Consider the following 25,187-nt stretch of genomic DNA (forward strand, 5'->3'; position numbering starts at 1 on the left):
TGGGAGCAGGTGGGTAAAGTGTCTTGCCCAAGGACACAACAGCAGTGACTAGGATGGCGGAAGCGGTGATCGAACCTGCAACCCTCAGGTTGATGGCACGGCCACTCTACCAACCGAGCTATACCGAGTGTCGTGATCTGTGTGGCAGTGAACATTGTAGATTTAAAAAATAAATAATTCAATAAATGCACATATGTTAAAAGTGCAATTTCAATATTAATGGTGTGCATTTAGTAGAAAAAAAAGAACAAATCTTTGTTTGAACTATTTTTCATAAAAATGTGCATTAAGGCAATAAAGTGTGTTGTATCCGATTACTTGATTAATAGGACAAAATAATCGATATAAGATGTGATTACTAAAATATTCGATAACTGCAGCCCTATACAAACCAGTCAACCCGCATATCATTCCGTTATACTAGTATAATAAAACAAAAACAAAAATTTTATTGGGAAAGAAATACTCATTTTGGATTGGTCGCACACTTTTTGGAACTAATAACCGACAAAAACCGAGTTACCACTGTAATCTGGTCAAACATCACAAATATGTAATTTCACACACTTGTAAAACTAAAATACAGTAAAGAAAAATGGCAATTTTAAGTTTCTTATTAATTTAACACTCAAATTTTCACCACAAAATATGGCATCAGCATAGACAATAACCACATATTTATTTGTGCTAATCCCCATATTAACTTTTGCCCAATGCCGAATGTACGCACAACACAAAGACGCTTTTGTGTTTTAATGTGTGGGGTTAAGTTATGGAACAGTTTGAATGCGTGTTTAAAACAATTTCCAACCTTATTTCAGTTTAAAAAGCAATAAAAAGACATTACTTTTAATACATACAAGAATTAGGGTTTCTATTATTATTATTTATATTTTTCGAATTATTTGGGTAGGTTTTTTTTACATGTTATTGATTGGTGTTACCATCACTTAGTACTGTACTTTTATACATGTGCCTATAGGTAATGTATGTATGTATGTGCCAAAAAAAAGTGAATAAAGGATTATTGATAATATGTTGCAATAAGACAAGTAAATTAATCATTGTATTATCATTAATAATACATCATAATCATCTTATCATTAATAATAATAATAAGAAAGCTAAGTATTTGATTTATAAATAAGTGGCGGACCGTGAGAGTAAATAAGTTTACTTCTTTCCATTCCTTTTTGGATATGAAAATGGTTTTGTGTGTTTTCATTGAGAAGGACGGCGTGGTGCGGTTGAGAGAGTGGCCGTGCCAGCAACCCTCCGGTTGTTGGCTCCACCCCCAGCTTCTACCAACCTAGTCACGTCCAGTGTGTCCTTGACCGAGACACTTCACCCTTGCTCCTGATGGGTCGTGGTTAGGGCCTTGCATGGCAGCTCCCGCCATCAGTGTGTGAATGGGTGAATGTGAAAATCGTGTCAAAGCGCTTTGAGTACCTTGAAGGTAGAAAAGCGCTATACAAGTATAACCCATTTAGAAGTATTTGTTTTTATTTCTGTAATTTACTGTATTTTTATTAGGATTATTGCCTGTTCACTATTATTTACTGTGCTTTGTTTTTAACATGTCCAAAATAAACTACTACTACAAATGACTATCATACAATTTATAAAATACCATTGAACAAAGATGAAACTATTCCTCACGCTGTTATCAAGCACAAGATCTAGTGCCGTTGTTTTTTTATGTACTTCATTTCACTTTATTCCTCACGATAAACTGTATCAAAGAAGAAGGAATACAAATTTGACGGCCACCATGCCTAAGAAGCCATTGCTCCATACTAGAATTTTAGCAAATATAAATGAAAATTCAACCACTGCATTTTGAATCAACAATGATAAAAATGAAAAAAAAAAATGATATGGATGGCTTTTGCTGCAAAATGTATATATTTTTTGTTAGTTCTTCTGACACCAAATAGCCGCCTATTGTGTGTGTGTGTTGTTGTACCAATGCCGTGCTTCTCCATCAATGATATGAGGTCAGCTTCAGAGAGCAGCTGTGGAGGACTCGTTTGACCATCCACCATTTCTATAGCAGAGGGCTGGAACTGAAATCCTTGTTCATACACTGGAATCACCTAGCATGTAAAAAGTAACACCTAAAGTTCAATGTCTTGCATTTGTCTGTTATATGTAACCCCCCTCAGTCACACATGCACACACACACGTGCGCACACACGTGCGCACACACACCTCTTTACCTTCGCGCTCCACTTGTCATAAGGATAAACATCGAGGTAATTCCTCGCAATGATCATGAGTCCCGAAGTGAAAAACTTCTCCTGAGCAATGTCTATGTCCACAATGGTTTCCTGCCCCAGAGCATCCTGGGATACACAAGCCAGGAAGTGCCGGACAATGAACTCATACACACGTCCTTCGTTGCCCTAAACACAGCAGAAACACGTGTGTTAAAATAGCCCTGGGTCTGTAATATGTGGTTTTAATAGTTTAGAAACACGGATTGTACCTACCTGCAGTGTGTGTGTGTATTTAGTGGGGTGTATAGGGGGATGTGCTTGGTCGGAGTTTTTGCCCTGTCGCGGGTTGGGACCCCCAGGCTGGTCAAGCACCCTTTGGGCAAACGAGCCCCAGTCAGGGCTCGGCACGTGCTCCTCCACCAGCGGGGCTAGAGCAAGAGATGCTGGGAAAATGTTTGTTTCCGTACGAGGGTAGCTGATATACCTATGCAGAAAAATAATGTGGTGTTACACTGCCCTTTAAGAGTTATTAAAAACTTACACCAGAAAAGTTTTTACAATGTTAAGTGTAAAGTTAAAGTTAAAGTGGAAATACAAGGAAAGCCACAAAAAGATACTTTACTCACCCTTGTGTGTAAAGTTTTTCTGCTATTTTCATGGTCTCTTTAGCACTTATTCGCAGCTTCCGAGATGCCAGTTTTTCCAGTTCCTGATGCAGGACAAGAGAAGAAAAGTCATAAGGATACTACTGCTGATATCAAGATCAGCAAGCAAGGGTTTGGTTGCTTGACTCTACCACTGTGTCCAAAGGCACCGGCCTCCATTTGCTCTTGGGCTTACTGGTTACTGATGTGACTGTTGCTGTGGGATCCTAGGAATAGGTTAAACACATATTTTGGTGTTTGCACGAACAGTCAACAATTAGATTAGTAATCATGTTGTTCACTACACAGCACCACTTATTGCTTGACATGTACCGTAATAAATTAACCCGAATATAACAAGCAGCTCACAGTGCAGCGCTACGCCACTGCAAACTACATCCATAAAAACAAATTGAACCGATTATTATTTTTATTTTCATACATATATTTGTATAGGTAGGATGGCACATTCAAATGTGCAGTAGTGTTTGTGAGCTGCAGTAAGAGAAAAGAATGCAAACAATGTACGCACTTACAAAGGGCGCACACACACACACACGCACACACACACACACACACACACACACACACACACACACTCAGACTCAGACTCAGACTCAGACTCAGACTCAGACTCAGACTCAGACTCAGACTCAGACTCAGACTCAGACTCAGACTCAGACTCAGACTCAGACAGAATTGGCGGCAATTATGGTGCCATAGTGGTTTGATACAGGCCTGAAATAGTCACCATAACAAGATAAAATCGTATTTGTATCAAATAAACATTGTAAATGTATTTTCTATAATCTATTTCACTGCACAAATAATTAATAGATTGATTGTACCAACAAAATAATAACTTTCAACTGTAAAAATTCTTATGAACAATATTACTTCTAATTTGTAATAAGCTCTGGTAATTGTTTTATTAATAATTAGCCACAACTGTATATTGATTCATTGCACCTAACCAAGTTACTGGATGTATTTTGATGTGGCAGCACATTTTAATGAATCAAAAGATAGGAAAGGTTTCCAACTAATTCATAATATTATTGACAGTCAGTATGTGGGTTTTAAGTTGATGTAACAACATTGTTAAGTACAACTAATTGTGCAGTGCACACTGTGTGTGCGTGCGTGTGTGTTCTATTCTGAGCATCTGATCCTCATGGTTGCAGTGTGAAATACTGTAACAAGCAGCTTTGATGATGTTGTCTTCCTCAGCTCTGAGTAATTTGGCAAACATCAAGTGTACAGTAAGTGTTCTTCACAAACAGTCACGGATTTGGGCGACACATCTGATCTGTTAGCAATGCTGGCTACTGAGACTATATAGACTTAACATCAAATTTACAAAAAAATTACTTTGACGTGACATACAGTGGATATGGGTATGAAATATACAAATTGCTTCATCTAAACCCTTTCATGCTTTCTGCAAAAGTAGAACACAAGAAAATAGAAAAATAGATGGCATACCTCCATGCAGATCTGGTAGAGCACTAAGCAAGCTGTGTGGTTGAAGAGACGGTTTCTTTTCCATCCAAACTCAACAGTGTCCTCCTCCACCACGTGCAGCACTGTAACAATAAAGCAGAGTCGTACAAATGACTTTAAAACATTCTTCACACCAGAATCTGTGTGTGTCCATATGCAATGCACCTTTAATCTTATAGAAAGTCTCAGGAATGAAAGCCTGGATGGCCTTGAAACGTTCCACCACAAAGCCCAGCGTGGGAAACTGACAGCTGCCATAAGAGATGAGCTGATTGGCCAGAGACTGCGGGAAGATCTTTTGCAGGCGAAGGGTCTGGAATCGGGTGAAGGATGCGCCTAAAGGACAAAATACATATTAAAACCAAAATTAGATTGATTGACATGTGATATCATCACAGTGATCACATTAAGTAATAATTCATCATAAAGTTCTCCTCCTCACCTATCCGCAGATCAAGCTCCTGGCGGACATCAACAGCATCACTGATGTTAATGTCTGGGTCAGAAAGGGTCTCACAAGCTCGACGAATGGAATTGGGCGTGATTTCAGAAAACTTCGCCCGGAACAGTTGCAAATTTTGCTTCACTGAAAATATTTTAGTACACACTTATGAGGGCTACGTGCATATGAAAAGCTGGCTTTCTGGTAAACACCATGTGTGTCACATGAATTAAACCTTTATTCATACAGTACCTGCTTTACAGACGTTGATTATTTCAAAGCCAATATTCTCTCCCTCTCGGTCACAGTCAGTCCAGATAATTAAGGCCTGGCACTGTCTCACCTCTTTCTCTAGTGTACGCTGCAGAGACAAGACAGTAAAAGGAGAGTTGCTCACAAACAGAAACTAAGGGAGTGAAAGCTTTCATAATGGATCTAAATACAATGTATGATCTTTTAGTGAATCATTGGAAAAGTAAGAAGACGCACCTTAATATTTATCATGCTATCTGGACAGTACTTTTCAACATCAGCATCAAACAACAGCACAGGTTTGCAGCTGTGCCTTCAGATAGAAAATGTCGCTATCAATGTATACTGTAGCATATAAGTGGTGCTTACTGTATCTGCTTTTTTAACTTACCATTTCTGGAATGGGGCTCGAAATTCAAAACCCAGCAGATGGCCTGACACTGATGTCATTGTTACTGTCACATTCTACAGGCAGATGAGGACATACAGACAAAAACAAAGAGAAACCATGAAAACACATTTCTTCAGAAGAAATTGTCTATTTCACTTTGTGTACATACATACCTGACCAAAAAGATTGTATTCATACTCATAGATCTTATTAAACTTGGACAGTCCTTCCCTCTAGAGTAGAAAATATAACCATTAGTTATATCTGAAACAAAACGTGGGGTATATACAGGCATAACAAGTGCATCTGTAAAGTTTTACAATTTCAAATCAAAAATATGGATCTTATAGTAGCTCAGTTGTCTCGTCATTCTGGTAGGCGGGTGGACGCTAATGTTAACACGTTGTCAGTCCGATTCACTATTTACTGTACAGAATACTGTATTATCTACAATTGAAAGACAACGTCACCAAGAGACTTGACTGACCCTCCTGAAACCTCCATTGGACATGATGTCAGAGATGCCTTTAGCTGCATCGTTCTTCTCGGCCACGCATAGCACCCGCTTGATCTGACCTCTGCTCCGGTTCATGTCTACCGTGGCCGCAGAACAACACCTCAGCTGGACACCTGCTCTCTGTCGTCCCAGTCGAAGCAGATATTTAGTGAGGAGGCTCGATACTTGCATGCCTAACCTCTACCCACATAAAGCAGCCTGTTCTCCACACAGTTCCCCTGCAGTTCTTCCACTGTTAGCATGTTAGCTAAAAGTGTTAGCTAGAACCAATAGCGAAGTGTCCAAAAGGAAACCACGTCACCTTTTGTTGAACTCCGAAACACCCCCGTCGATTAAATAAACAAGCTGCGAGCCAGTTAACAGAACCCAGACAAAGACTTCACGTGTTATTTCTCCGAAAGTCCGACTACTGGAAACGAATTTTGTTTACAAATTCCGCGCCCGCCTGTCAAATACTGCCGTAGTTTGTCGTGATGTCGTAAAGTTTGGATATTGTCGTAAATACTCTGACAGGTCAAATGAAAGGACACAAATTGAAGAAGAAATAAATTGCAGTAAATAGGTTCCACGCTCAAAAGTGTTTTCATTTCGCGCTTTTTTTCTTAAATAGCGTTAAACTAACCAAATCACTAAAAAAACGTCGCTTTTGTTTCAGTGTAGAATCCTTGCAGCGGATTGGTTCGCTGAGTCACCTGATCTGACTCCGAGCAGCTGGGTAAACATGGCGTCTGTCTCACAGTGTGATAATTATGTCACTGATGTTCTTCGAGGTGTTGCTCGCATATGGGAAGCAAACAAGCCAGAGTGATGGGTACGAGCTCACGACGAGAAGACGAAGAGAACCGCGGGATTTTTTTCCCAAAAGTATCGTTTCTCAACATAGCAGATCGGATGCTGGCCGGATGCTGTGATTGGTGCTCGGTAAATGCCTTTGTTAGCAGGACGCTTGCTTGTATGCATGGACAGTTGTGGATTAAATACCCCATGCCATAATTTATTGTACACCGGAACGTCGTTTTACATGTTTTTATTGGTCGGTGCGTGGACAACGAGAGCACATTGACCAATGTGGCTTTACGTTGTCTTGCCTTATTTCTAACTGAGCAGTGAGTGTGTGTATCTCATGCCTTGCTCAACAGCAACACTATGATAGGTTCACCTGATGTGGTGGCTTTCACTAAAGAGGATGATGATGGACAGAACAATCCTGACCCGTGGGCTATTCCAGAAGAGTTCTCCATCCCCCTCCATCCACTGGCAGGTTCCAACCCTTGGGCTACAACGTCCTACGCCAAGTTCACCAAAGACTTCATCCTCATTTCGGAGTTCTCCGAGCAGGTGGGCCCCCAGCCTCTCCTCACCATCCCAGATGACCCCAAAGTCTGTGGCACCTTCGATCTCAACTACTTCTCCCTGCGAATCATGTCGGTGGACTACCAGGCTTCGTTCGTGGGGCATCCACCTGGCAGTGGATACCCTCGGCTGAGCTTTGTGGAGGACTCAAGGGTGGTACTGGGCGATTCGAAGGAAGGGGCTTTCGCCTACGTCCATCACCTGACGCTGTACGACCTGGAGGCGAGGGGATTCGTGCGACCTTTCTGCATGGCGTACGTTTCAGCAGACGAGAGGAAAATCATGTTGCAGTTCCAGGAGATGTCCGCCTGCTTCTCAAAGGCCTCCGAGTGTTTGAAGGCAGGGAACCGTAGAGCCTTTGCCAAAGAACTACAGAGGAAGCTTCGAGACTTGGAGTAAGTGCCTTTCTACACATGACGTTACCTTTTGTGGCACATTTCACACGCAATAACGTGCAAATTACCACTGATAGTCACACACACAGTTGGGGTGGTGAAATTACCCTCTGCATTTGACCCATCCCCTTGTTCCACCCACTGGGAGGTGAGGGGAGCAGTGAGCAGCAGCGGTGGCCGCGCTGGGGAATCATTTTGGTGATTTAACCCCCCAATTCCAACCCTTGATGCTGAGTGCCAAGCATTGTGTTATATATAACACAATGCTTGGCACTCAGCATCAAGTTGCAGCCTCCTGCGATCACTATATATTATTTGGTGTATAAATGCTAATATAACTATTTCAAAATGGGTTACAATTAGGGATGTCCGATAATATCGGCCGATAAATGCGTTAAAATGTAATATCGGAAATTATCGGTATCGTTTTTTTTATTATCGGTATCGTTTTTATTTTTTTACATTTGTTTACATTTTTTTATTGAATCAACATAAAAAACACACTTACAATTAGTGCACCAACCCAAAAAACCTCCCTCCCCCATTTACACTCATTCACACTCATTCACACAAAAGGGTTGTTTCTTTTTGTTATTAATATTCTGGTTCCTACATTATATATCAATATATATCAATACAGTCTGCAAGGGATACAGACCGTAAGCACACATGATTGTGCGTGCTGCCGGACCACTAATAGTACTAACCTTTAACAGTTAATTTTACTAATTTTCATTAATTACTAGTTTCTATGTAACTGTTTTTATAATGTTTTACTTTCTTTTTTATTCAAGAAAATGTTTTTAATTTATTTATCTTATTTTATAATTTTTTTTAAAAGTACCTTATCTTCACCATACCTGGTTGTCCAAATTAGGCATAATAATGTGTTAATTCCACAACTGCATATATCGGTTGATAACGGTATCGGTTGATATTGGTATCGGTAATTAAAGAGTTGGACAATATCGGAATATCGAATATCGGCAAAAAGCCATTATCGGACATCCCTAGTTACAATAACTCCTTATTTGGCTGCTGACTTATGCGGTAACATAGTGTGTAATTTCTGGTTTTATTTTTTTGGCGAAACTACTATTAATAAACTTGCTAATTTACTGCTAAAGGTGCTGTTTAACAATTTTCAAAGCAAAATATATAACAAGAACACCACCGGCTAGCTTATGTTGTTTCCATTAGTGGTTTAACAGAACACATTTGTTTGACCATTGTCTATGTTTTTCACAATTACAAAGTTTATCAAATAAAACATTTTTACCTGCCCGAATAAAATGATTGGTGTCTCACCCGGTCTCATCAACACGTACGCACAAGGGGTGCATGCACACATACAAAAGCAGTCTAAGAGAAGTAACAAAAAATGTGCAGTCATGTTGTTGTTATGATAGAATATAAATTCAATGACAGCTAACGCTAGCTATCCAAATTGATATTATTAGCTAACAACACCCAAAGCTAATGCGCGTGCATTTGTTACATACGTATGTAATTACGTCCATACGTACGAAAATACGTAAAAGGGCGGGATTGTACTGCGTTAAATACATTGGCAATTTGGCGCCCTCTAGGCATTTGTGTAAGTGTTGCAAACAGCCCCTTTAATAGTTGGTTACTTTATGTTGTAACATGGCTCTATCTACACGACTGTTAAAATGTAATAAGCAAAAAAAAAAATTGTGAATATAATAAATATTGATCCAATCACTGTAGTATGGACTGTTACTATACTTGGTATCATCAATGTCAATATTTGTATCGATCTGCCCACTTTTGTTTATGTTCAAGAGCTTTAGCTTAGGATGGTGGCAATGTGTAGTGTAGCATGTCTAGCTATTCCTCGCTCTCCTGTGATAATGACACTTGTAAGAAACATAGTTTATTTACTGCCATGGTGGTGAGGATCACTGACTCAGAAGGGGCTTTGCACTGTGGAGGGACATTAGCCGCTAGCAAGGACGCGACATTGCGTTAAGGGGACACGTTCATTCGCTTGTGGCTGTCAAATTTGCGAACACAGCTAAAATACATAGTAGTTTGTGCGTTTTAGTTATTTTGCACTATTGATTTTATTATGCATTTTTTATGTAATAAAATTGAATACAAGTAAATTACCTTCAATAATAATCAATATTGTGACACCACTATCCTGTGTTTTTGTCGGATCATTAAATGTATCATTTAATGATCCTCAAAATTTTAAGCATAGCATTGGCATGACCAATACTGCCCTGTGACTACTTGGTATTGGATTGATACTCAAATATGTATCATCCAAAACTAATGTAAAATATCCAAACAACAGAAGAATAAGTACTTATTACATTCGAACAGAAGTGTAGATAGAAAAGTAGATTAGCGAGTAGATTAATAATAGTTTTGAGAAAATAATATAACTGGAAATGATGAAATATGTTAGGAGCAGCCAAATTAGGAGCCTTTGTACCTGTTTTGAAATTATTCTGTCATCATTTATATGTCATAATATTGTTAGAGGCTGCAATATACTAATGTATTGCACATTTGCAATATTGATTTAAGCCATATTGCCCTTCTCTAATTGGCAACCATGTTTTTCCCTCCTAGGTACACTCACGCTGTGCTGCAGAGGGAAGAAGGCCTTCAGAGAGAGGCGGGGCCACAGTGCATGTATTCAGCTCATGCTGTGGAAAAGGCCAACGAGCTGGCCAACGTTGAAAAGAGCATGTACGAACACAGAGACCTTTTGAGGCAGATTAGCTCGTACCCCCACCGTCCACGCCGGGACCCTCACGCTGTCGCTTGTCAGAAGTGTATGAGCGAGTGCGAGGAGCTCTTGGGCACTTTAGCGAACCGTTTCAGTTACACCGACGGAGGGGAGATTAGAGAGGAGGATGTTTGTGGACATAACGGTCAAGGCGGTGAAGGGGAAATGGGCGATAAAGACAAAAATGAGCGTGTTAAACGCAGGCCGTCCTACACGCCCCAACTGATCAAAGGCAAGTCTGCCAAGTGTTTCGACAAGCGCCTCAAAACCCTCCAAGAGCTTTGCGATGACACCTTCTTCGAGGCCACCGTGGAGCTCCTGAAAGAGACGGAGAGGAGTTTCAGAGGTGACCTGTGCTATCTGCACACACGTCGCTTGGATCGAGCTATGAGGAGGAAGCAGAGAGTGATCAACTTTCTGTTTGAGGAGGAACCCTCTGAAGACAGTTTTGAGAGTCAGGACGGACAGTCAACTATAAGACCATTTTGTGCTATGAACCATGCTGTGGACACCTCGGCACTCTTAAATCCACCGCCTATTGTCCTAGGACCAGAACTTCCAAAACCTCAAACAAGCCATACTGACAAGACTCTAAAAACCCAAGATAGTTCAGAGAAAACTAAAGGAAACCGGAGCAACCTGCCAGAAGTTCTGGATCCTGAGTCTGACTTGACCCCAGACTGTGAAAATAAAAGTGATACAGATCGGGAGAGCAGCAATGGATGGGTGGAGGCTGCTATCGAGGAAGATCACAACGATGTAGACGCAAAGGCTTTGGAGGGATGCAAGACGGACTCTGAGTTGTTGGTTCCGATAGACGCTGCATGCTGTATGGCGCATGAAGGTTTTCTCGATAGCCCCCCTGATGTTGTGCCCTGCCTCAGCGCCCACCTGAAGAATCCTCAAACCCTTGTGGTCAACCAGGAGCCCCAGGCCTTGCTTCCACTCCAAGATGACTATGCTGTGGGATCTCCTAGCGCTGAGAACCATACAGCCGGACTCCTTGGAGATTCACCGTCCCGTACCTCAGCTGAGGATGGGTCTGATTGTACCATGAGTGCGTCGACCGGTTCGGATTGGACCGCCTCACCCGTGGGCAGCGGCGGGGTGCTGAGCCTGCGTCAGAAGAAGAAGGCCGGGCAAGGGGCCTTGAGATTTGTGCGCCAGTACCCCTTTGCTGTGCAAGCTCTGTGGTGTCTGCTGAGTGGCAGGACCCTGGTGGTGCTCGGAGCGGACGAGGCCAGAGTCCGCCGGCTGGTTTCCGCTCTGGCCTTGTTTGTACCTTCTCCTGGGAAGTGTGGAGAGAGAATCCAAACCTGGCTGTGCTGCCCTTTCACCCTTACGGACCTGCATCAATGGAAACTTATTGGATTGCAAAGGTAACATCCATCTTGCATTTACATCTAAGAAAACCTATATAAAATGTGTAGATGAAGTAGACTTGGATGCACTAAAACATGAAGCTTAAAGATGCCTATATTTCTCTTTTGACATTATTATTGACTAAATAAATACCCACATGTTTTTCATTTATTTTAAACACATTGTGATTAAAATGTAATAAAAAAATAATAATAAAGAGGTGAATTAATGTAAATGATAATACATTAAAAGAACAAAGAATAGGCTAAGCGAAACTTAAACATTTATGGATGATGTGAGGAAATGTGACTGTGTTGCAGCAAAAATAATCCAGTAGAAAAAATACTAATTTCAGAAGAATGTTATAGCTTTAGTAGCGGTGTTTCGATACGACTTTTTCACTTTTGATACGATTCCGATTTTGGAGCCTTGAGTGGTGGTCGATACCAATATTAATTTGCACCAATCGTGTGGAATGTTAGAAAAAGTCTAACCAATTGAAATTACTCAAAGAACAATGGTTAGTAGGAAAAACACTAACCTTTTGCCAGATTTATGTTTATATAGTGGACTTTTAAGTTAATTTGTGTTTTGTCGACCCCGAGTGGGAGGAATAATTCATTAAATTAAGGGCCTGAAGTATGAAGTTGAATGATGTGGACACGTTTGTTACTGGATACTTTCTATTGGCTTCTGCCTTGAAGATTTTGTATGTGTAAGTAATCTGTAACTATAATTATTTGATACTTGTATATATCAACAAGTGTGGTGTGCAATATTGTTCAATTAAGGACACCTATTTTGTACGTATTGCTTGTGTGCTTAGCTGTTGTGTAGCTGCCAGCTCCTGGTAATCTATAACCTACCATATGTACCTTTTTGTAAATGACTTTACTAAAATATGTCATGACGAGGACTATGAAGTGGTTTGTTTTCCCGAGATGCATAAGAATTGGACTGGACATGGCATGAAGTTAAATACATGATTTAATAATAGACTATAAAAAGTATAAACACAAGGCGGGGAACAAACTTGGCTAATAAAACAAAACTAGCACAAAGGCAGAACTATGGAAAAAAAGGAACAAACAAAAGGAGCTCACAGCGGAGGTACAAAACAGTGGCTTGAATAAACAAAAAACTTACGTGGCAAGAAGAGAGCAGCATGAACTTATGACCTGAACAGAGTAAGCAGCGTGTCAAGAGTGCAGAGCATGAATGTGATGTAGCCAGGCCGACCAACAGAAAATGACAGGCTTAAATAGTCTTGTGGTGATTGAAAGCAGGTGCGTGATTTCAAATGAATCAGGTGCGTGAGTCCAAGACGTGAAACAGGTGACACTAATGATTGTCAAGGTAACAAACACGGGAGTGAAAAAACAGGAACTGACAAGAGTGCAAAAACCACACAGAACATAGCCAAACTAAACATGATCACCAAGACATGACAAAATACAAGAAAAGACCAACCTTGTGCGTGGTTATTGAAGGACATTTACATATCGGAGCTTATATCGGAGATTTGACATGCAATCCGATATCAACCAATATTTTTCTTTTGTTGCTGATATCGCATCAATATCGGATCGGGACACCGCTAGTTACTACATGATTTAAATACACATGCTACTAGAATTTTCACACTTTTTGGTTTGTTTCAACATAAAAAGTGCAGTTTTAGCGTTTCATTGTTTTTTTTATTACATTTTACTTTTTTTTACTGTGCGTAAAATCTGCACCGCAACCACAGAATTTCGCCATTGCGGGATAAATAGTCTATCCTAGCTATGACTTAACAAGTCTCTTCCCTTCTCTCAGAGTGGCCTCCCCTGTGGGTTCCAGCATGCTTTACTCACTGTCCCGCTACAGTCGCTACATCTCCATCCTGGACACCGACCAGAAGACCCTCCGCTGTCCGCCTTATCGCGGCAAATTCCTCGCCAACATAGCCGACCACCGCACCTACGTCCGCCGCGGCTCCACCTACTTTCTTCACCTGCAGAGCACGCTGTGCCATTTAGCGGCCAAGGCCTTCCTGTTCACCTTCACCCACCACCTGCATCTGCCGGTCAACGCCACCGAAGGGGCGGACGGCGTGGAGGGCCGCCGCCGCGGCTTCCTACAGGAGCAGCTGGGGCTGGGGGAGGACGACAGCCGGATAGTGCTCTACCTCAGCCAGTTGATCACTCAGCACTACCTGCACGCTGTTGGCGGACATAGCGCGGCAGCACCTTCTTTTAGTTTTAACTACACCACCAGCATTTTATACAAAATCTGATATTTTACCAGGGAGCCTACACACACACGCACCCTTTTGTTTTTTAATAGACTGATCTTCATACAGTCATTTTAATTTAACGACACTGGTTTTATTGTGTTATCTATCTCATATCTGCCTTGCTGTTTTATTTCTGCTCTCATTTGCTAGTATGGAACAAAGAGACGTACTTGTGAATGTCGAAGACAGTGGGCCCCCAAGCATGTAGACACTAACAAAAAAAAAGCATAGCAAAGATAAATCTTAGTTACATTGCAGGATCCCAGACATACCATGTTTATGCACCGTATATTTATATTTTTTTATTACCACTGTGAAATTATTAATTTTTAAAATCAGATTAATCACCCTTTAAATTTGAGATAAGCGTGGTAAATTATTTGCTTGCATAATTTAAATTACCTTTAAAAAAATACCCCAATGTTTTGACACAAATGCAATTTTATTGTCAGAATGTCATACATGATTTTTTTTTTAGGCTTTACTAAGTATACGTGAATTATTTGCTCAAAACTTGGTAACAGTTTGAAGCAACATTTGTCACACGGCACAACAATCGCAGTATACTCAGTCATACATCGTATTCATTGACCGTATTACAACCTTTCAGGTAACCATCTGCCGTTAAGGTAAAGGAGCATGTGCTGTCAAAATAAATTGGGTGATTAATCTGCGTTGATGCATGGTTAATGCGGTAATTTTTTTGTGATTAGTCACAAGAGCTCACTCGTTAGATTTGACCTCCCTGATTTCTATGATAGTAATCCGACACTGTTGAAAGTCTGAGACCAACTTGCATTAGCAAGTTATATCAACCACATAGTCTTATTTCCTTCCTTGTTCTTGTGCAAATGGGTTCTTTACCCCACATTCCTGCAGGAACACGTGGATGTCCGTTTATATTCCCCAACCTGGACTAGATTTGGCTCTTAAGTGCATGGAGTAAACATTCCCTGAAGCTTTTGAGCCTCGTTGAATTTGATGCTGTCATCTTCACATAATATTGCATGTCATGAGAAATATAGGGCGTTTGGGCCCGCAGCAGGAATGGTATACCTGCTGATAAGATTAATTCATGTGCGTTTTTGTGGTCTGTGACTCTGAAGTCTTTAAAGCTATTTAACCTTATCGTGTTGAACTTCACTGTTGTCTTAAAGGTGCGAGTGTTGTGGCGTCAGCATGAGACCGTCTTGTACCGGGGTGAATTATAATGTACGTAATGCTGCTTTGTCATAAATGAAAGGGTCGATGCGGACAAGACGCGGAAGTTTGTCTAGATGAGGAAGGGTGGAGTGCGTAAACATTCTTTCTTTCAAATACACTTTTTGTTGCTGACTCTGTGACATTGCTGTAGTTCAGTACCCAGGTATGTACCGGTAACTGCATGAGGTGGAAGGTCAAAATGTGTTTGTTGTCACATTTCAGTTTGGAGGAATTTTACTTTACATGACCCCTCTTTTTGGTGCATGAGACCCTATTAAAGACTTTTTAGCGAGTGTCCCTCTAATGCAAAAAAAAAAAGTGAATGTAATCTGATCAAGCCATACCACAGTGTGCGTAACATGTAAACACTTGGTGTCCTTAAGTTGCATGTTTGTCTGTGCACAGGGTCGATGTCCTCGGGAGTCGGCAGTGTTATCTACACCACATGGTGTTGTACTTTTTTTCTTATTTTTTTACTCTGCGCTTTTAGGTCAGTTTTATTTTTCTCATTAAATTATTACAACTTTTTGCACTTGTGTTTGGAGTTAATTTTGAGTCATGTTGATCATAATAAAGCTCACTGTGATACTGGAACGACAAATAAAACTGACAGATCATCATTAAACATGAAGTGCTCCAACAGACTGCAGTGCTTGTGTCACTTGCTTTCTCTCTCTCTCCGCGATGACGAATGTGCAAGCTTTTGATGAATAATACATGATCATTGCAGAAAACCGCTCATTTTCCTCCAGTGGCTGCAGAAAAGGCGAGTGTGACATGTTCATGATAAACAAGAGGGAGTTTAGAAAAACATGACTGCAGTACTTTTACGCATTGGAACAGTGTGGTACGTGTCACAGTAACGATACATCAAATAATCACTTAATTAAATATTCGAACAAAGTGCTACTGTTCAAACTGTGTGTAATGATACAGAGGCCAAAAATATTAAATATAATTAAATAAATGATGCTGTTGAAATTGGGGGTTAAATCACTAAAATGATTCCCGAGCACAGCCACCGCTGCTGCTCACTGCTCCCCTCACCTCCCAGGGGGTGGAACAAGGGGATGGGTCAGATGCAGAGGGTCATTTCACCACACCTAGTGTGTGTGTGAATATCAGTGGTATTCAACTTTAAAACCTCTGCCTTGTTTTTAATGCATACTTAGGCCTACTGCACTACTTTATTTTAATTTTGGGTCATTATGGTGGTATTTGGAGAGCCAAGATTTTTTCTGAAGTAGTTCTTAGTGAAAAAAGTTTGAGAGCCATGCACTGCATTAGAACAGGGTTGTCCAAAGTGCAGCCCATGGACCATTCGTGGCTTGTGGCGCATTCTAGTATATATATATATATATATATATATATATATATATATATATATATATATATATATATATATATATATATATACATATATATATATATATACATATATATACATATATATATGTATATAAAATAACAGGTGTAATGTAAAAAGAAAAAGTTAAGACTTTGATGTTAATAACACAAAGCTATATAAAGTTAGCAGATCATTAAATCAATCATTAATAACACTATTTTTTAAGTCTGGTGGAAAAGGAAAATGTGTGGACATCCCTGCATTAAAATAAAAAACAGGAATAATATTTTACTGCATGTTTCCAGTTTATGCACACTTTACATTTCAGCAAGCATTACGCATAATGCAGTCAGTGTGCAGCGTGTAGCACAGTTGTGTCAAAGTCAAGGCCCGAGTGCCAGATCCGGCCCGCGAATGAATTATCTATGGCCCCCGGGATGATATTTGATTAGTATTAGAACCGGCCTGAAAGCCACAGCCGCCTGCAGCTGTTTTGCACGCACCAATACTCCATCAGTGTTGGCGCTTGGAATTTTCAAAATGGGGTCCCAGAGACCCCATCAAGTCATAAAAATGGGGTCCCGCAGTACATTTTTGGGGTCCCACTTTTTTGTAACGGTTTTGAAAAAAAATGATAAATGTATGCATTAACCTGTTATATCTCACATTCTAGATTGTGTTTTGGAAAAAGGTTGTCATAAACGTTACTCAATTCATTGAAAAAAAAGAATACAAAAAAACAAAACATTTTTATGCATATGTATATGTATTCAGTTATAATCAATCAATGTTTATTTATACATCCCTAAATCACAAGTGTCTCAAAGGGCTGCACAAGCCACAACGACATCCTCGGTACAGAGCCCACATAAAGGCAAGGAAAAACTCACCCCAGTGGGACGTCGATGTGAATGACTATGACTCGGTCTCTAGGGGAGACCGAAAGCAATGGATGTCGAGTGGGTCTGACATAATAGTGTGAAAGTCCAGTCCATAGTGGATCCAACATAATAGTGAGAGTCCAGTCCATAGTGGGGCCAGCAGGGGACCATCCCGAGCGGAGACGGGTCAGCAGTGCAGAGATGTCCCCAACCGATGCACAGGCGAGCGGTCCACCCCGGGTCCCGACTCTGGACAGCCGCACTTCATCCATGGCCACTGGACCTGTGTGTCCCCCCCTCCTCCACAAGAGAGAGGGGGGCAGAGGAAAAAAGAAAAGAAACGGCAGATCAACTAGTCTAAAAAGGGGGTCTATTTAAAAGCTAAAGTATACAAATGAGTTTTAAGATGGGACATTCTTTCACTTTCTTCTTTCCTTCATGGATCTAAATGATAAATGTATGCATTATCCTGTTATATCTCACATTCTATATTGTTTTGGAAAAAGGTTGTCATAAACGTTACTCAATTCATTAAAAAAAACAATACAAAAAAAAAATCTAATTTTTATTCATATCTAAATGTATTCAGCTATAAACATTCTTTCACTTTCTTCTTTCCTTCATGGATCTGAACTGTACCGCTGCCGGTATTTTTTTCTATATTTTTATTGTAATATTTTCAGAATGTGTTTGTTCTATTTTTGGCCAAAGTAAGACAAAGAAAACAATCTGAGGTTGTCTTTATTTTTTCATTTTAATGCCATCATTTTAATAGTCCGGCCCACGTGTGCACAGATTTTCCTCCATGTGGCCCCTGAGCTAAAATGAGTTTGACACCCCTGGTGTAGCAGTATAGCCTAAATACAGCTAAAGTAAAGGCCCTATCCAAGTTTTTTCTACTATATTATTCCTTGAGAAAATATGCTCCAAAATCCTCTGTAAAATACTGTATTGTATCTTTGTTCAAACAGAACATTTTAAGGGGAACTTTTTCGATTTTAATTTACACTTAACACACTTCCACGTGGTCTAGATCATATGAATTGGATATGCTTTGATAATTGCTCGCTTGCATAATTTAAATAAGCTTAAGAAAAGACCCCAAAAAGTGTAAACAAATGCAATTTTATTGTCAGAATGTCATCCGTGAACATTTTTAAATGTTCTACTTGAATGTATGTAATTTATTTGCACAAAACTTAACAGGTAACAGTTTATCTAAAGTTCTTTCAGGCGGTATTTTGGAGTGAAATTTGCCAGCGAGCACACCAGTCAGTGTCTCTGCACTCATTTTTGTGCGGATTTATGCATTGATCGGATCACTGCCGCATAGCGGTTAAGGCAGGGGTCAGCAACCCACGGCTCTAGAGCCACATGCGGCTCTTAAGCGCCGACCGAGTGACTCCCTGGACTTTTTTCAGAGATGTGTCAAAGTGAAAAAAGATGACGAAAATTGTTTTTTGTTTTAATATATTTTCTGTAGGAGAACAAATATGACACAAACATTCCTAATTGTTAGGAATCCCACTGTTTATGTTATACATGCTTAACTGATGACAATATTTGGCAAGCACCGTTTTGTCCTACTAATTTCAGCGATCCTTGAACTCATTGTAGTTTGTTTACATGTACAACGTTCTCCGATGCTGCCACAGAAATACTTGTTTTATGCCACTCCTTTGTCTCATTTTGTTTACCAAATGTTTTATACTCTGCGTGAATACACAAAGGTGAGCATTGTTGATTTTATTGATTTGCTGGAGTGCTTATCAGGGATATTTGCAATCGATGCTAGCATGCTATTTAGGCTAACTGTATGTACATATTGCATCATTAGGCCTTGTTTGTAGGTATATTTGAGCTCATTTAATTTCCTTTACTTATGTCTTCTGTCTATTTAAATTATATATTTGCATGTCTCATGACACATTCTCTGTATGTAATATTGGCTGCATTTCTGTGTGCCATGGTGTTCCAGACCACAGCAAATGTTACCCAGCTTGCAAAGATTGTTATAAATTCATTAGAAGGGACAGCCTGCCGTTTCCTTAAACTTGGACACACACATCTATACCATTGGCCATTCTGAGCCAGTAATTTCCAGAAGTTATCTCATCCTGTGAGAAGCCTCCATTTTACTAATAATTTCCATCCAACCATCCAATTTCTACCGCTTGTCCCTTTTGTGGTGGCGGGGGGTGCTGGAGCCTATCTCAGGTGCATTTCCAATGTTGCAAAAATTTGTAGAATAAAAATTAAAATACAACATTTCTGTCAAAGATTTGCGTCAGCCTTTGATCGTAGGCTAATATAGCTAATATAGACACTTACATCATGTGTTGCCTTCATTATAAGACTTATATGAGGCTTTTAATTTTTTGCGGCTCCAGACAGATTTTTTTTTTTCTTTCTATTTTTGGTCCAATATGGCTCCTTCAACATTTTGGGTTGCCAACCCCTGGGTTAAGGTCAAAATAAATGTTTTGTTTAATCTAATTGTGTTAGTGATTAATGCGCTAATTTGATTAATCACGCAGGTTAACTCAATAACTTTAAGGATCCCTTATTTATATGCTCTAATTGGTGAATAACCCGCTTACATGTTATTACATACTCATAGTCCCATTTATTTACTTTTATGAAATAAAAAAAGTTCACATTCTTAACTTTTATTTGTGCATAACCTTCACCTTAACAGGAAAACTAACTTTGTTGTAAAAGTATGATCATCGTTTTGTCTGAAGTTTGAAGAAGTTTTTGACTTTGGATATATAATCCTCCATATTGGCATCCAGAAGTTCATTAAAACAATTGTTATTGCATCAGACTTGTTGCTAAAAAATGTTGGCATTAGGTGTGTCAAAAAAAAAAAAAAAAGATTTTCAATTGAAGTGCGATTATTTTTTGTAACAATTATGAAATTGAAAAATCTAATTAAAATAAAGTGTTTTTTTCTTCCCCTGTCTTGCCACACAGGCAAACCCTTTTGTTGATGTAGATGCCCATATCTGCTGTATAGATTTACATAAGAGAAATGTGGGATACTTCTCTTGCTGTCTTTTTTGTATTTGACTTTAATGTTTGGGTAGCATTTTGTTAAAGTATTATGAAAATGTATCAGAGCGGTTTGTCTCTATTATGGAAGAATGTCGTTAATCATAGAACTGGCACCCAATTATATTTTAAAAAGTACTGATTTGAATGGTGAATCGATTCTGAATCGAATCGTGCCCAAAGATACACACCCATGGCAAATTGCAACATACACCTGCTAGCTCCCCTTTTCATGATGACTCAAGAGTACTATAGCATCTCAATAAGACTTCTGTATTTATGGTCTGATTAGAAAGAATGATGTCACACATTGAATATACGTATAAGACAGGCTGTAAATTCCACAGTATAGAAAGCCATGGTGTAAAAATGTTTCAGCAAAAATATTGACTTCTGATAATGGCACTGAAATTGTCTTTAGTTTGTTTATGCACTAAAAAAGGAAATACTGGAAATTCTACCTTGCATTCATCCTGTGTACTCACGACGAGGCGCAGTACACTAGACTGGTAGGTTCACTTGCACACTAAGCAGCTAGTCGTTTTGGGTATCATTACTGAAGAAATCTTAAAAACTGTTTGTAATCATACAGAAAAAAATGTTAAACTATTAGTATATCAATTGTTCATCATGACGAGTGATGCTGTGTCTCACCTGCCTCCCAGTACATCCCAGTGCAGTACGATAGTGACTTAGAAAGTAAAAGACAAAGTTAATTAGAATTGTTTTATTGAAACTAATACAACAAAATGATTTAAAAACTAAATGTTTTTAAGTTACTAGCCAACTATGAATAAAACAAAACATACCAACTGAAAATGATTTTCCGCACCTTGTTTAATTTAGACAACTTCCTTCTTAGAGATTCAGAAAATAAATGGTTTTACTAGGACATTAAAAACACAGAATAGAGTAATAACATTGAAAACAGTAAGGCCCTTCTCGACGTATTCTGGTAGAGAATACAGAGCCCTGTAAAGGATGCTGGGAATGATGCTGAAAAAAAACAATTGTTTCTGAAGCAGTTGTCTGAGCAAGAGGTGGTGTTCAGCATAAAATAAGCAATTAGCCAGAACATCCTCTGCATCCACAGTGTGTGCATTCGATGATCCTTCCCTGCAGAGAGACACACACATAAGTGAGTAAAGGCTTACAGTGGCAAATCAAAATGTTTGTACATGCAGTGTGAAGTTGAATTATGTGTGTATACAAGGATGTGGAAATTGTGACTTCCATTAAAAACTTACAACTTCCAGCTTGCTCTTTGGGACTCTGCAAATACAGTTGGTTCCAAAGTTGGTGTCTCGGGTTTGGATGCAACGCAAGCAGCACAAGTTCTCGTAGCCCTGTTTCTTCCACTTGGCAATCAGGTTCTTGTCCGCGTAGCCTTCCTTAATGCAATACTCATACAGCTCTGCCAAAACGCATACAGAAAGAGAGAAAATTGTTAGGCATCTGCTTCAGTCAATGCATGTTGTGGTCATTTAATTTTAGTTTCATGAATGGAAATTGAAAGACAAAAACTGACTGGTTCGAGCTCAATTTCAAAATACACATCCATCCATCCACTTTCTACCGCTTGTCCCTTTCGGGGTTGCGGGGGGGTGCTGGAGCCTATCTCAGCTGCACATGGGCGGAAGGCGGTGTACACCCTGGACAAGTCGCGACCTCATCACAGGGCCAACACAGATAGACAGACAACATTCACACACAAGGGCCAATTTAGTGTTGCCAATCAACCTATCCCCAGGTGCATGTCTTCGGAGGTGGGAGGAAGCCGGAGTACCCGGAGGGAACCAACGCAGGCACGAGGAGAACATGCAAACTCCACACAGAAAGATCCCGAGCCCGGGATTGAACTCAGGACTACTCAGGACCTTCGTATTGTGAGGCACATGCACTAACCCCTGTGCCACCAAAATACACATACAAATTTTTTTTTTTGCATTTTGGTGTCAAGGAGCAATAACATCTGCTAAACAGTTTGATCTTCATTCTAAATTTCATGTTCCGGTAACTACAATTTTAATCTAAAGTAAACAAACGGAAAAACTGATCAAAATTGCTGTTTTCTCAATATTCTGACACCGGAAGTTTTAATTACCAAAGTAAAAGCGGGAAGAATTACTAGGTCTGGGCTATATGGCCTAAAAATAAAATCTCTGATTTCATCACAACATTTTTGATTCACGATTTAGCCCCCACCTTTTAAAGAAACCAATTAATACAAATGACAGATTATGGAAAACTAATTTTTATTTTATTTGATCAAAAACTAGTAGTTTGAAATGACATTGTAAACAACACATCTTAATCTTAGCAAAATTATAATAGGTTTAATGTTATTCATTAAAGACGAGATATACATTTTACTTTTTAATGGAATAATTTTCTAAGAACTAAATTAAAAGCTTCCTCTGGAAGGCAATACTTCTGTCTTGAATAAAATACTTCAGTTAACAAAAATGTTGCATTATACATTGCATGCAAATTAATACCGATAATATTCTCTCAACATGGAGATTAATAAAGTGCAAATGTAAAACTTATGTTATAAATAAAATACTTCTGTAAATAAAAATGTGGCATTGTACATTGTATGCAAATCAATCAGTAAAACATTGAAAAAGTATCAGTAGGTGAATAAATGAAGGCTATTTCATTGTACGTGCCCCCATCTTGGTGGTGTGCAAAGCAACTGCTTTAGTGATCGCTCTGTGCATCGTGCTTATTTCTCATCACACATGGTACCTTGTGTAAATAATGCAACCACAATAAGCTGCTTTCTAGCTGGATTTTGTTTGTTTGTTGTTGCGGTCTTGTTCGCCTCGTTAAGAGTTGCATTTCCTGCACTCGACTAGAAGCTTCGGTTTCAGATGGGTTTGTTGTGCTGCTGCGTTTTTTTAATCAAACTTTGCAGCGTGCAGTCATTCGTTCCACGCTTGTTGCTGCAAAACCAAACTACAGACAACACTTTTCTTTCTAAAAAATGTTTACGCTCTCGTTAGCATCAGCCATGCTAGCTAAGTGTGTGAATCTCCCCTAAGGAAATGGGGAGAAGAGTGGTAAAATACCAAAGATCTTGGGGGGAAAAAGTATGCCAGAGCAAGAGAAGAGAAAAAAAGTTTTAAAATCGTCTGCAACAAAAAAAACTCAAATTTATCAATAAATTCTATATATTGCCCAGGCCTACCCTTGTGTCTGGCTTAAATCTCTTTGGAACCCTACACAGAAATTATTTTAGACATTGTACAACAAGGACTGACATTTACATAAATCTCTATGCACATATCACACAAAAGTGCAGGCAAAAAATATTTGATCACCCACACCATACAACACTATGGTACAACACATTTTCCTACAGGCCAGTCCGCTGTCCTGTCGTTAAATCGCTAATTTCGGCTCTAGTGTCGGAATTTGAAAAGCCATAAATTTTAGTCCGTTTTTTTTTTCATTTGTGTTGATAAGAGCATATAGATTTAAGTATAAGTCAGTCCTTGTTGTGCCTAGTCTGAAATCATTTCTATGTAGAATCACAGTCACATAGGTATCGTATGAATTAGTCCCACTTTTAATTTGAAAATAAAAACTTTCAGTGTCAACATACGAAAAAACATCAGTTTTGGTCTGTTTGTCCGTTCCTGTTTGATAGGGATTTTAATTTTGTTGTTTGTTTTAGATGTAGTCTTTGCTCTTCAACACCAAAGAAAAAACAATTTGTTCTTTAAATGTCCTTTTTTTGTATTTTAAAATGAAAAAATTGCATTGTTGCGTGCAGAAACGTAAGGGACAAAACAATGGCTGTAATTAGAATTTAAATTAAGCCTGAGGGGGAAATAAAATGTTCAAGGCTAGCAATTTAGGAAAAAGTAGACAATTAGTCAGATAAATAGTGATGTTTTTACCTCTGCTGATGGCTTTTCTTTTAAAGAAGAGGTCGTAGATATATCTGCTCCGTTGATGGTGCAGCCTGAAAATTGGCCAGAGAGCTTCCACCTTCCGCTTTCCCTCATGAGGGTCAGTTTCAGCTGAAAATTAAAAAACAACAAACTGTAAAATCACTTTGTTGTTACTCAGAAACATACATCACAAGGTCATTGTCAACGATGATACAAGCAGCAGAAAAAGTTCACAACTGAAGGACAACACATCAACGCGCCAATGTAGATAATATACGTCTCGAATTGTGTTTGGTACAACAAAACGTTATCATTGTAAAAAAAACACTAATATACAATTAAATTAAATCGAATACAACAAAGCAACGAGTGGCCGCTACGACAAATAGTTTCATTTTATAAACGCGCAACGGCTGAGGCGCGACGACCTCACATACAGTGTGATTAAATGAACTTCTTCCGGCCTACCTTCTCTCATTTTCTGATCCAGCTCATCCAAAGTTGGCTCAATAAGTTCCCAGCCATCTGGGGGTGGCTTTCGGCTCCTCTTAACTTTCGGCATTTTCCTGTAATTTGTCGTGAATTGAACAACAAAAGCAAGCTATGTTTTCGTCAGTTTCGCGTTCAGTCCCGGGCCACTAAATATGCCGTCACAGGGGTCCATTGGGGCATCGACTTT

The 25,187-nt window shown here is 39.4% G+C and overlaps 3 protein-coding genes across 4 annotated transcripts in view; 1 reads left to right on the forward strand and 2 right to left on the reverse strand.

Moving 5' to 3' along the window:
* Nucleotides 1–13,053, reverse strand: part of top3a (DNA topoisomerase III alpha) — a 28,354-nt gene extending 15,301 nt beyond the window's left edge. The window contains exons 1-13 of one of the 2 annotated variants that reach the window (XM_072915699.1): nucleotides 12,989–13,053; nucleotides 5,625–5,684; nucleotides 5,452–5,525; nucleotides 5,298–5,373; nucleotides 5,061–5,169; nucleotides 4,809–4,952; nucleotides 4,532–4,702; nucleotides 4,349–4,449; nucleotides 3,016–3,090; nucleotides 2,846–2,928; nucleotides 2,493–2,703; nucleotides 2,220–2,405; nucleotides 1,967–2,096 (exon numbers count right to left, since the gene is read on the reverse strand). In XM_072915699.1, the coding sequence (XP_072771800.1) occupies nucleotides 1,967–2,096; nucleotides 2,220–2,405; nucleotides 2,493–2,703; nucleotides 2,846–2,928; nucleotides 3,016–3,090; nucleotides 4,349–4,449; nucleotides 4,532–4,702; nucleotides 4,809–4,952; nucleotides 5,061–5,169; nucleotides 5,298–5,373; nucleotides 5,452–5,525; nucleotides 5,625–5,684; nucleotides 12,989–13,009 (1,441 nt within the window). In that variant the 5' untranslated portion in view covers nucleotides 13,010–13,053. Of the gene's footprint in view, nucleotides 1–1,966; nucleotides 2,097–2,219; nucleotides 2,406–2,492; nucleotides 2,704–2,845; nucleotides 2,929–3,015; nucleotides 3,091–4,348; nucleotides 4,450–4,531; nucleotides 4,703–4,808; nucleotides 4,953–5,060; nucleotides 5,170–5,297; nucleotides 5,374–5,451; nucleotides 5,526–5,624; nucleotides 5,685–5,938; nucleotides 6,462–12,988 lie in introns of those variants that run through there. The other variant, XM_061974025.2, reaches the window with a different exon arrangement.
* Nucleotides 6,685–15,965, forward strand: smcr8a (Smith-Magenis syndrome chromosome region, candidate 8a). The gene is made up of 3 exons (XM_061974024.2): nucleotides 6,685–7,716; nucleotides 10,321–11,859; nucleotides 13,661–15,965. Exons 1-3 carry the CDS (start codon nucleotides 7,115–7,117, stop codon nucleotides 14,118–14,120), a joined length of 2,601 nt encoding a protein of 866 aa, XP_061830008.2. The 5' UTR covers nucleotides 6,685–7,114; the 3' UTR covers nucleotides 14,121–15,965.
* Nucleotides 15,966–21,318: 5,353 nt separating this feature from the next.
* On the reverse strand, nucleotides 21,319–25,178 carry bud31 (BUD31 homolog). Its single transcript, XM_061974023.2, has 4 exons — nucleotides 24,977–25,178; nucleotides 24,515–24,637; nucleotides 21,854–22,020; nucleotides 21,319–21,722 (listed from the first exon to the last, which is right to left on the reverse strand). Exons 1-4 carry the CDS (start codon nucleotides 25,068–25,070, stop codon nucleotides 21,672–21,674), a joined length of 435 nt encoding a protein of 144 aa, XP_061830007.1. The 5' UTR covers nucleotides 25,071–25,178; the 3' UTR covers nucleotides 21,319–21,671.
* Between the last annotated feature and the right edge of the window lie 9 nt (nucleotides 25,179–25,187).

The sequence above is a fragment of the Nerophis lumbriciformis genome, linkage group LG22, assembly GCF_033978685.3.
Source record: "Nerophis lumbriciformis linkage group LG22, RoL_Nlum_v2.1, whole genome shotgun sequence".
Lineage (NCBI taxonomy): Eukaryota > Metazoa > Chordata > Actinopteri > Syngnathiformes > Syngnathidae > Nerophis > Nerophis lumbriciformis.